Raw genomic sequence first — 12,838 nt, forward strand, 5'->3', positions numbered from 1 at the left:
TTGCCTTGTGCATGTCTCTCTCAGTGGTTGCCAAATTTCATTCTCAGCCAACACACATTTGCTAAGCATATTGGTTTATCTGACTGATAACTGGCGAACTAGAAGCTGACTAGGAGAAGCTGCATAATTCTTATCTTAGTGTATTTTCTTCTTTTAGGCTTTATTTTAACCAAAGGACAATTGGGGCTGATTATGCAAAGAGCACTCTAGTAGGAAGTCACTTACACCTATATAAAGTGGGTATAAAATACAACTATTTTGATTTGGTAGTATTTTACACTCCCAGCACTGATTCAGGAAAGCATTTAAGTGCATGCTTTCCTGAACCCCAGTTTCCCTTTACATAGGTATGAATCTTTACACAAGATGTAAAGCAATGGGGAATCAGGCTCTCATAGTATTTCTGCAAATACAAAATTAGTAGATCTTTCTGTTAGTGACCAAAAAGTCAACAGTACATCTGACGTAAGCACACTTTACCATACAATGTATCCAGCATTTTTTTTGTTACATAGCTGCACTCAAAAACAAAACAATGTAAAACATCAGCGCCTACAAATCCACTCAGTCCTACTTCTTGTTCAGACAATCGCTAAGACAAACAAGTCCGTTCACATTTGCAGAAGATAATGCTGCCCTCTTCTTATTTACAAAGTCACCAGAAAGTGAGAACAAGCATTTGCATGGCACTTTTGTAGCCAGCATGGCAAGGTGTTTATTTACCAGATATGCTAAACATTCGTATGCCCCTTCATGCTTTAGCCACCATTCCAAAGGACATGCTTCCATGCTGATGACACTTGTTAAAAAAATAATGCATTAATGACATTTGTGACTGAACTCCTTGTGGGAGAATTATGTCCTCTGCTCTGTTTTACCTGGATTCTGTCATGTTCTAGCAGTCTCAGATGGTGACCCAATACATGTTGTTCATTTTAAGAACACTTTCACTGCAGATTTCACAAAACACAAAGAACAATAGAATTGTTTACAATATCATCTGAAAATGAGAACAGGCATTCTCGTGACACTGCTGTAGCTGGCGTCATAAGATATTTACGTGCCAGATGCACTCAAGATTCATATGTCGCTTCATGCTTCAACCACTGTTCCAAGCGAGATTTCTAAAGGTAGCTACAGCACTTAACCCAAGGTTTAAGAATCTGAGGTGCCTTCCAAAATCTGAGAGGGATGAGGTGTGGAGCATGCTTTCAGAAGTTTTAAAAGAGTAACACTCCTATGTGGAAATGACAGAACCCAAACCACCAAAAAAGGAAATCAACCTTCTGCTGGTGGCATCTGGCTCAGATAATGAAAATGAATATGCGTCAATCCTCACTCTATAGATCGTTATCAAGCAGAACCCATCATCAGCATGGATGTGTGTCCCCTGGAATGGTGGTTGAAGCATGAAGGGACATATGAATCTTCAACGCATCTGGCACCTAAATACCTTGCGACGCCGGCTACAACAGTGCTATGAGAATGCCTGTTCTCACTTTCAGGTAATGTTTTAAATAAGAAGTGGGCAGCATTATCTCCTGCAAATGTAAACAAACTTGTTTGTCAGAGCAATTGGCTGAACGAGAAGTAGGACTGAGTGGACTTGCAGGCTCTAAAATTTTACATTGTTTTTTATTTTTGAATGCAGGTTTTTTTTGTACATAATTCTACATTTGTAAGTTCAACTTTCATGATAAAGAGATTGCACTACCATACTGGTATTAGGTGAATTGAAAAATACTATTTAGTTTTCTTTTACAGTGCAAATACCTGTAATCAAAAATAAATATAAAGTGAGCACTGTACACTTTGTATTGTGTGTTGTAATTGAAATCAATATATTTGAAAATGTAGAAAACATCCAAAAATATTTAAATAAATGGTATTTTATTATTGTTTAATAGTGCTATTAATCATGGTTAATTCTTTAATCACTTGCCAGCCCTATTTAAAATTGAATGATACTGCAATTTGCATTAGTGCCAAATTCATAAACTGAAGGTTTCATTTTTCAATAGATGTTCAAGCAGATGCTGTCAGAAAAGCAGGCTAAATGGGAAAGCTATAAAAAGGAAGGGTCTGAAAGGATAACTGAACTTGCTGATGTCTTTTCAGGAGTTAAACCTCTTACAAGAGTGGAGAAAAATGGTAATTTAAATTAAATGAATAAATGGAATGAGCATGTTTTTGTATTCTGGGGGTGAAGGGAGAGGTAATACTGAAAATAAATGTTTGAGATATTAATCACAGGAAAAACTTTCTCCTTCGTTGTTGTGAACCCAACACCATATAACCAGAAACTGAAACAGTCCTGGCTACTTTCGCTATAAAAACATAGCATAAAGCAAAACCTAAACAAGCAGCATCATTTGGTAAATGCGTTTGTAAAGCCTGAAATAATTAAAACAAAGACAATCTACATTAGTATTGGTGCTGCAGCTTACAAATTAGTTTAAAATATTATGTGAGACTTTTATGTTGACAATACCCCTTTAAAATCACATGTTGAGATTTTAAAAGTAAAATGTAGAATCTTAGTTTATTTACTATATGTTTTAGAAAAGATTAATATTTTTAGTATTAAAGGCAAGTCATGTGTTTTATTAATCAGATCTTCAGTTGTGTTTGTGGGGATTAAGCATCACTAACTTAAAATTTTCCTTTTTCCTGGTTAAACAGAAAACCTGCAGGCTTGGTTTAGAGAGATCTCCAAGCAAATAATGTCTTTAAACTATGATGACTCCACTGCAGCAGGCAGAAAAACTGTACAACTGATACAGGCATTGGAAGAGGTAAAGACAGGGACTTTGGAACCATATTGTGTAGCATCTTTGGAAAACACATTTGATAAGCTTATGTTGGTCTTTCAACCTGATGGATCACAACATGCTTTGTAACTTAAACCCCTTATACAAATACAGGCCCCGATTCTGAATCCGCTCCATATGATCATAAGAGTTCACCTTTAAAGATCTGATTGCAGGATAAGGGCTATAAAGGAATCAATTTTCTTCCCATTAAGTTCAGTAGCCTTTGAGACAAAATAAAACTAACTTTAAACAGTACTTGGTAGTGCTACATATCAGTTTAGGAAAGGATGTGAAAATCCACTTGAAACTGCATGGGGAAATTTAGGAGGCAAAAGAGAAATATCCATATTAGAATTTGGCCAGGACACAAGAGCAAACACCTTTTACCCATTTTTTCAGGAAGTAAGACACTTCAGCATGGTGTTTCAGAGTACTTCCAAGGTATTTAGGCACTTGTTAAATGAAACTGCTTCCTTGGTGACATTCCAAAGTAAGAGAGGGTTTTGATCAATGTTGTGTGTGTTTTAGCAAGAAAAATATTGTAAACTTAGTGAATCTTTTTTGTCAAATCGTCTGAGGAGGAAAGAAAAAAAAGACGAATGGAGACTTTGTTTTAACACAGGTCCAAGAATTTCACCAGCTGGAATCTAATCTGCAAGTTTGTCAGTTTCTTGCTGATACCCGCAAGTTTCTCCATCAGATGATCCGAACAATCAACATTAAAGAAGAGGTCTTGATCACCATGCAGATAGTTGGTGATCTTTCTTATGCTTGGCAGTTAATTGACAGGTATGTTACCAGGGTTTGTTTGTTTTTAATTCAATCTTGTGTTCCTTTTATTTAATTTCATCCCATTTATCATTCTTGAAGTATGTCCTCTTCCATTCAAGAGAAATTGGATGCATGTAAGTTCCTAACTTCACACAAAACTTGTGAATGCTGTTAACTCTTGCAACTTGTTCTAAGTAGCAATGCCTAGGGCCCATTTTATGAGGTGTTGGGCAGTCAACTCCCGTTGCCTTGAATGAGAATTATGGGCCCTTGTTGGGCTTGTTTCTAGGAGAGGGTTACATGATGTTACAATTTTGCTATCTATTCTTAACCCATTATAACAGCCTTGAAGATTAAAATGGACCAAGGTTTAGCCTGTTAAGTGGATTCCAGATAACAGGGATACAGATTTTTCCCCGGGTTGTTTTGCTTTGACCAAAAACAAATGGACAAATCATGGTCACAAGAGTATAAGTGGCGCATCGCTGCACTGGGTGTTACTGAGTGTCTGACACTCTCTTATCTTGTTGCACCACTTACCTTACATTGACTGACTGAACTGTTGCCCCAAAAGGCATCTCTGTTGGCCAAGTTCATTCGTGGTGTAACTCCACTGACTCCATGTGCAGTTTCTGCATCAGGCTGTGGTACAAGAGAGAAATAGTTTGAGATGATGAACCTGATATTTTAACTTTTTTTTCAGCTTCACATCTATCATGCAGGAAAGCATAAGAGCCAGCCCATCAATGGTAACTAAACTCAGAGCTACTTTTCTAAAGGTAAGCGTGAATGAAATGAATGACTCCTACTTTAGCATTGAAGATATACCAACAATATGATTCCATGTTTAACTCATCTGTTAATTAGACCTTAGCATTTATCTGTATACATGACCACTCATATGTGACCATACGTGTTTAGATGTGAATAGTTCCGATTACCATTACTTTTCATAGATTAATAAAATGACTCAAATTTTTTTTAAATACAGGTTGGACATAATTTTATATATGGAATACACCCAGGCATCGTAATAATTATTCATATTAATAATACCTAGTACTTTCATCAATAGATTTCAAAATGGGGTCAGTCTCATATTCCCATTTTGCAGGTGGGGAAAAAATGAAATGACTTGCCCCACAGAAATTAAATGACTTGCCCTCGGTCACCCAACAGGCCAGTGGCACACCCAGGAATAGAACCCTGGTCTTCTGAGGTGAAGTCCAGTGCTCTACCTTCTAAGCCACACTGCATCCCTAACAATCAGTCCAATTATCTAGTATCATTAGCTGGAGACATTGGTGTTTTTAGTGAACACAGGTGTGGCTCTCTGTGCAGGAACTAGAGGAGGCTGAATGTATGATGGCAGCAATGTTGCCGATGCACTTAACCTGCCATAAGGCAGATCTGACATCAGTTTAGAAGGATTCATTTTCACCACAGTATTAAGAATGGGAAATGTTCTTGATTGAGGAAAATGAATACATGGGGCAGGAGGACGAGACCATAAGAAAATAAAATGCTTTATTCTGACCGTGATCTGCAAACCACCAAAACAAGAACAAAATAAATGTAGGGTCATCAGCTTCAAAAGTGTTTTTTCTTAAAAGATATTTTAGCAGGAGAAAATGATGTTGGTGTATCATTGCTTTTTAGCAGGAGAATGACAGCTTGAATTCTGGATTTTAGAGGTTCATGAGGAATTAGAGATTTTTAAATTGTATATTTGGTAACAGAATCTCAAAATGAGGCAGTTAAAGTTTTATAAATTTTATTTCTAGCTTGCATCTGCTCTTGACTTGCCACTGCTTCGTATTAATCAAGCAAACAGCCCTGACCTTCTCAGTGTATCACAGTATTACTCTGGCGAGTTGGTTTCCTATGTAAGAAAGGTATGCATTTGTTGTAATTGTTTCATTCCTGAATTGCTTTTGCTAATACTTAAGAATTATCCATTGAGTCTGTGTCACTTTCTTCTGTGAAGGTTCTGCAGATCATTCCAGAAAGCATGTTTACTTCCCTTCTCAAAATTATAAAACTTCAGACTCACGATATTATCGAAGTACCTACTCGGCTCGACAAAGACAAACTGCGAGATTATGCTCAGCTTGGGCCACGATATGAGGTGCAGTTAAACTTCAGAATACTGAAAAGTACAATTTATAGCAGCCAAACTTAGCCCTGGTGTAAGTAAATGCAACTCTATTGAAGTCACCTGTTCCCACTAGAGCTGGACTTGTCCACTGAGTAAGAATTTAAGTTGACTAGTGTTGGAATGAGTGAATCCCAGATTTCCTGGCAACTAACTAGTCATTTTTGTTCTATTGAAAACTCATAATAGAAAGGTTAAAAGTATGGATCTCTGTAGAAGAGGGGAATAAATTAAACTGTGGTGGTTTAAAACACCTCAGACACTCAGGTTAATTTTTGCAGACCTGAGGAAGAGCTCTGTGGAGCTCAAAAGCTTGTCCCTTCCACAAACAGAAGTTGGTCTAGTAAAAGATATTACCTCACGCACTTTGTCTCTCAGTTTTCAGTTAATAGGAGTCACCAGCATGAAAAAACCCATCACCACTGGTCACAACAGAGAGGTTAAGGACTGAATGGGCCATCAGGACTAAGCTACCCTCTGGCCCTCAGATGTGAAGTCAAGATCGAGGCATGTGGACGATGTGACATAGAGAAACTTGTGTTGCTATTTGGATCGAAGCTGTTCTGTGGATAGAGGACTTAATTCTCCACTGCCGACAGTTTGGCAACTTTCACAACACTAAAATCACTTTCTTTAAAATATAACTATAGATAAGCACTGTAATATACACTGTGTCCTTCAGAGTAGCAGCCACGTTAGTTTGTATCCGCAAAAAGAACAGGAGTACTTGTGGCACCTTAGAGACTAACAAATTTATTTGAGCATAAATATGGGCTACAGTGGGCTACATCATGGGCTACAGCCCACTTCATCGGATGCATAGAATGGAACATATAGTAAGAAGATAAGTAGGTAGGCAGATATACACACACACACAACATGAAAAGGTGGAGTAAGAGGCTAATTAATTAAGATGAGCTATTAGCAGCAGGAGAAAAAAATATTTCTCCTGCTGATAATAGCTCATCTTAATTAATTAGCCTCTTACTCCACCTTTTCATGTTCTCTGTGTGTGTGTGTCTGTATATGTGTATATCTATCTATCTTCTTAATATATGTTCCATTCTATGCATCCGATGAAGTGGGCTGTAGCCCACGAAAGCTTATGGTCAAATAAATTTGTTTAGTCTCTAAGGTGCCACAAGTACTCCTGTTCTTTTTACTGTGTCCTTCCTGCAGTTTTTACCAAAACTCTCACTGACCTCAGCGGGAGTTCCATGTGCAACACGACAGCATGTGGCCTAAAGTATAAATCTCTCACATAGTCATTGCATCTGATCTGATTGATGCTTTCAGTCAAGGTCTACCCTGACATCTGAAATCTGCATTATTTTCATGTAACTTATACAAACGTCTGGTGCATTCACATTAAGCTGAAATTCAGATTGGCATACTGGGTTTAGTCACCATCTTTAAACCTTAAGATAGAGGAGGTTTTGTTTTGGTTTTGTTTTTTCAAGTAGTAATTCCTCTTCCTTCCCATCCCTCCTCAAAATGCTCTTCTTCCGCAAAGCCTTCAGTAATGATTTCTTCACAACCCTGTTGTCTCAACTAGCTTCTAAGCTCTTTCAGGAAAAAGTCTGCCTTACTTGATCATGCAGTGCTAAGCACATGCGTACTCTCTATCTGATTATTAATAGTAGTGCACTAGAAATGTAAAAATTGTACCATTGACCAAAATCACTAAATTCTATTAAGTCAACAGGAGTGTTGTCTGAATAAGGACTGCTGGATTGGGCCTGTTGCTGGCAACAGTCACTACTGTGAAATGACATTTAAAAACAGTTTATTTAAAGCAGTGTCACCATTTTGACTCCCAAACAATTGCTTCCATTTTACATAACTTTGAATTGTGTACCTAGACAGAGCAAGGCATCTACCTGTCATTCGTGCCTTTTGAAAATCTCCCTGATAGTTATTAAGCCTCTAAGAAACACCTTTGTTTCTTGGTTTGCTCTTAAAAGACCCTCTTGAATTTACATGAAAGGAAAAACTAATCCATTTTGATGTAAATCACATCTATTAAAAAGTGTGACAGTGACTTTGCTGTAAAATAGGAAGTTCGCACTTAACAAGAATTGATTTGATTAGTTATTTCATTTTGCAGTGATTGTACCTGAACTATTGTTACATTTTAATTATTAGTTTCCTTTCTTCTCATTAAAGGTTGCCAAGCTAACCCATGCCATTTCAATTTTCACCGAAGGTATCCTTATGATGAAAACTACTTTGGTTGGTATCATCAAGGTAATGTCACAGTGGATGTAACTCTTTGAAAGCATTTAGCACTTAACCATAACATTCTCAAAAATCAGCACTCAAACAAGCTTACAAGGCAAAAACAAAGAGAAACAGGAAATAGTTTGACCAAAGTTTTCAAACCTGAGTGCCTAAAGTTGGACACCTAAATAAATGGCCTAAGTTTTAGAGGTGCTGAATGCCCACAACTCCAACTGAGCACAGACTTGCCAAGGGCTTTAGTATTTGGTGCATTTATTCTACATTTAATGTTATTGTAAAGCAGTGGCTCTCAAACTTTTTTTTACTGGTGACCCCTTTCACATAGCAAGCCTCTGAGTGCGACCCCCCCACTTATAAATTAAGAACACTTTTTTATATATTTAACACCATTATAAATGCTGGAGGCAAAACGGGGTTTGGGATGGAGGTTGACAGCTCACAACCTCCTGTGTAATAACCTTGTGACCCCCTGAGGAGACCCGACCCCTAGTTTGAGAACCCTTGCTATAAAGCCTTTTTAAAGAGCAGTTTCTTCATCTGAGTGGGATCCATTCTTCCTACATAAAGAACAAGTCTACTGCCAGCAGCGTCGAGACAATAGAAACTTCTTACGTGTGCTCTGCTGCGCCGCATGTATAACATTCCCTTCCCAAAGGTCATCAACAGTGTTTAAAGTTAGGATGTTGAGCACAAACCCCTTGATTTAAAGAAGTAACTCTTATTAGCTCAAAGTATTAGAAGTTATTCTCTCCCTTTAGAGGAGGCACATAATACACAGTTCACCAGTGTTTGATAAGCTCGCTTGCTGCCACACTTCAAGCCATGATCATTTAAAAGTAATTTGTTTCTTAGATTAAATACTTGTATGTTTAGTAAATCCTTTTTTCTGACTTTCTGAGGAATCTTGTGTTTCTTTTTACCCAGGTGGATCCAAAGCAGTTGTTAGAGGATGGAATAAGGAAGGAGCTAGTCAAACGAGTAGCTCTGGCTCTTCACAGGGGACTCACCTTTAACCCTAGAGCCAAGGTGCTGTACAAGTAGAGTTGGTTTTGTTTCTTTCTTTCTGTATGTGAACTTGAGTGGAACTTGCTGTACTGGACCTTTTCAAATAGCTTCTAGCTTTGTACACATAGGTTTGTGTATTGTACGTAATGAACATCTTAAAGCATTTCATTTTATCTTTAAGAAGTTTAATGTGAAATTGAAATACAGTTAACTGAAATCACACATCATTAAGGGAATCTGTAAGAGTAGATATAACTTGTGCAACAAATTTGTTTTAAATTCCTTTCTTCACTTACCTACCAACCCAGAGTTCAGAGTTCTTTGTTTTCCTGCAACAGCTGATAATATAACTCAGCCCACATAAAGGGTCTATCTAAGAAAAACAGTTCCCTGCGCTGCTTTAGGTGGTGGTGAAGCACTCAATTGTTCCTGGAAAGGGAGGTTTAGTAATCTGGACATGACTCTTGGAAGTTGTGAACATTTCAGTTCATATTATGATTGTGTTAATAAATTGAATTTTCAACTAACCTTTATAAGTTTCTTAAAACAGTTCACTTCTGGTGCCCATATGCCCTTTAGATTGGCATGGTATGAAAGCCTAAATAGACCACATTTTGAACTTTTGTTAGGTTGTTTTCCACTGTAACACTTAAAAACAAGTCATTATCCATTCCTTTTGTATACTGCATCTTCAGGATTCTTTAACTGATCTCCTTTTCTACAGCCAAGTGAACTGATGCCAAAACTGAAAGACATGGCAGCTACCATGGACGGATTCCATCGATCTTTTGAGTACATCCAGGATTATGTCAACATTTATGGTTTAAAGATTTGGCAAGAAGAAGTGTCCCGCATTATCAACTATAACGTGGAACAGGAGTGCAATAACTTCCTAAGAACAAAGGTACAGTGATGCTGGTTGATCAAGATTGTTACAGTTCATAAATGTCTTTAAATTTGGACGTTCATGCCACATGAGTGAATGTGTAATTAATTATGCACGCTCCATCCAGACAAAATTGAGATTGATTATCAACTTCATATGCTGGACACATAGAAGGAAAAAATTGGTGCTTTTTTTGGCTTGTTCAGAGATCTGGACACCACTATGCAAAGCACTGTACACACATGAAGCAAAATAATGGTCACTTCCCCAAAGATCTTATAGTTTGAGACGATTTTAAAATACAGTCATAAAACAATAAAATCAAGAATAACCCTTCCTCTCCTCCCTACACCCTGCCCAAAAAACCAAGAAATACTAATTGAAATGTAACAGAAAATAAACCAAACGAGCCTAGCCCTTATTTAACCCCCATATCCTAGAAGAATAGTTAGGCTGCACTGGATACGGCTGCTACCTGATCATCATGACAAAATCTGGACAGCTGCCGAGACCCCCAGTTGTGAACATAGCTAGCAAGAGGGCAAATGCATACTCTGTATAAAAGCAGAAGATATAATCTTCTAGTGTTACTTGTCCTTATTCATGTTAGCCCCATTCTTCCTTACCACTTCTCTTCGATCTCGCTTGTACAGATTCCTGTTCACTGTTGTTCTTCAAGAAAAGCAAAATAATTCTCTGAAGCCAAATTGAAAGGGAACAAGGATAGAGTTGAAAAATTATTCTAAAATGTGTTTTTCAGATTCAAGACTGGCAAAGTATATACCAGTCCACCCATATTCCAATACCCAAATTCACACCTGTGGATGAATCTATAACATTTATTGGTCGGCTTTGCAGAGAAATACTGAGGATCACAGACCCGAAGTGAGTACCATATGTCTCAAACTGCATTATAGTTCATGCACTGCATTATTTGAATCCCCTTTTCGTAATGCTGACGTATTTGCTCCCTTGTAATCCGTATACATTTTCCTTGGTGGTGGTCTCTGCTGTTTAAATATTCAGAAGAAAGAACTTTCCCAAATCTATCCTGTACTTTTAAGATTAGCCCAGGAACAATGCTTTAAAGTGTTACCAAAAAAAAACCAAACAGATGACACAGACCCAGTAAAAGTGGCAGGATTTGGCATCGGAGAGAGTGCCCAGAGATCGTCTGGCACCTATGGCCAGTTCATGTCTAATGTCTGTCTGAGTAACTTAACTTGCTACCTAGGTCTGTAGCACTTCCTGGGGGTACCCAGGGTTGTGAGTCACCTCACTACCACCTGTTCTTAGCACGAGGAAGCCTTGTTTATGCCTGCTTTGGGTCAGTTCCCCAGCTCCATCAGCCTCTGGCAACATGAGCACTGCCTCCCAGGCCTCCGCAGGCCCTGCTGTCTCTGTACAGGTTAACGGTAGGCACACTCCAACCCCTGATTCTTCTGAGCATCTCCCTGGAGTGCCCAGCTGCTGTTCCACTGGACACTCACAGAATTACCAGATCCTGTTTCCAAAGGAAGAGTACAGCTTAGTTTACCAGTTCCACTGTAGAACACAGCTCTGCTTGACACACAGCCCTTAGATTTGTTTGTAGAGAAATTAAGTGTATGTTTATTTAACCAAGAACAGAGATTCAAATGTTAGTGAGCAGAAATATTGGAAACAAAGGATTGCATGTAAAATAAAATCATAACACGCATACTAGAGACTAAACTTAACTAACAAGACACTGTCATGTCATATAGAGCAAAAGCTCACCCTAAATCCTTCCAGCATATTGACAGCCAGACTTCGCTGTGATCTTCCATTCATGAGACAAGCACTCTGTCCTCTTACCTCCTCAGTGCAAAGCTGCAGAGTTTATCTCTGTCTCTGCAGTTATAGTCGAAAAATCCAGTGTCGGCACTTACAAACTGATAACCCCAGCTTCTTCTGTTTTCCTCTTTAGGATCTCCCCTGGAAATTCTGCAATCATGTGCTTAGCATTTTGCTCAGACTGTAAATAGAAATTCATTGTAAAGTATATGATACTCAATTACATGTAGACAGACAATGGAGAAACATCGTCTACATGAAAGAAACCTGTTTCTCACCTTTTGGTGATTAGCCCCAAGCCACAGACCTTAAGAACATAACTTTCTGTGTGTGCCTATACACACACAACTCCTTATCTATCATCCATACATACATTTCACAACAATTGAGGATCAGTGTGATGCAGGCTTTCATTAGAAACCTTACATGACATAGTTTAGTGAACTAGTATATAGATACCAGACCCAGAGGATCCATGTAACTTCTGTGCCCTGTGCTAATTGGCACCAAGAGATTCTGGGGCACAAGGGCCTCTTAGAAACTGCACCTAGCACTTCTAAAAAAAGTTGTTTTGTTTCTGAATTTTCCTTTAGAGTCACCTGTTACATTGACCAAATGAACACATGGTATGATATGAAAACTCATCAGGAAGTAACTAACAGTCGTCTCTTCTCAGAGATTCAAGACACTTTAGGCACTTTTGGTCTGAATGGTCTAGACAGACTGCTCTGTTTCATGATTGTGAAGGAGCTGCAGGTAACGTTTGAGCTTCCATTTTTAAGGAACATTCTGTCTTAGTGCTCGGGAATTTGTTTTAGTGGGCATTTGCCACTTAAAAACCAATACTGTAATGTTTGATCACTCTTGCCAGCCTTTTATAAGAAGAGTTTTTGCGTCAAACACATTTGAATCCAAACAAGTATTCTTCACAAAGATAAAATCCTAGATATCAGATGGACAAAATGTCAGAGCTGTTGCTTTGGTTTAAGTGCTGTTACAGTAGTTTACAGGTTAAATGGGTGACGTGTGGGGAGTAAGTACTAGAGGGGTATCGTTTTCGTGTCCTGGTATAATTTAATGTTGACCTTGGGTCAGCCTCTGTTTTTCTTTTTCTTTTTTTTTTTTTCTTCAAAAAATTGGATTCTTTGTGCT

The 12,838-nt window shown here is 38.2% G+C and overlaps 1 protein-coding gene across 4 annotated transcripts in view; it reads left to right on the forward strand.

Annotated features, from left to right (window-relative positions):
* WASHC5 (WASH complex subunit 5) overlaps positions 1 to 12,838 on the forward strand; it is a 69,944-nt gene that overhangs the window by 15,138 nt on the left and 41,968 nt on the right. For all 4 annotated transcript variants that reach the window (XM_084619527.1, XM_084619526.1, XM_084619525.1 and 1 more), the window contains exons 11-21: positions 2,022 to 2,151; positions 2,683 to 2,795; positions 3,436 to 3,602; positions 4,288 to 4,363; positions 5,369 to 5,479; positions 5,572 to 5,712; positions 7,906 to 7,986; positions 8,905 to 9,006; positions 9,710 to 9,889; positions 10,632 to 10,756; positions 12,280 to 12,442. In XM_084619527.1, the coding sequence (XP_084475653.1) occupies positions 2,022 to 2,151; positions 2,683 to 2,795; positions 3,436 to 3,602; positions 4,288 to 4,363; positions 5,369 to 5,479; positions 5,572 to 5,712; positions 7,906 to 7,986; positions 8,905 to 9,006; positions 9,710 to 9,889; positions 10,632 to 10,756; positions 12,280 to 12,442 (1,389 nt within the window). The remainder of the gene's footprint in view (positions 1 to 2,021; positions 2,152 to 2,682; positions 2,796 to 3,435; positions 3,603 to 4,287; positions 4,364 to 5,368; positions 5,480 to 5,571; positions 5,713 to 7,905; positions 7,987 to 8,904; positions 9,007 to 9,709; positions 9,890 to 10,631; positions 10,757 to 12,279; positions 12,443 to 12,838) is intronic.

This window comes from Lepidochelys olivacea (assembly GCF_965140295.1).
Source record: "Lepidochelys olivacea isolate rLepOli2 genome assembly, chromosome: 2".
In the NCBI taxonomy this organism is placed as follows: Eukaryota; Metazoa; Chordata; order Testudines; family Cheloniidae; genus Lepidochelys; species Lepidochelys olivacea.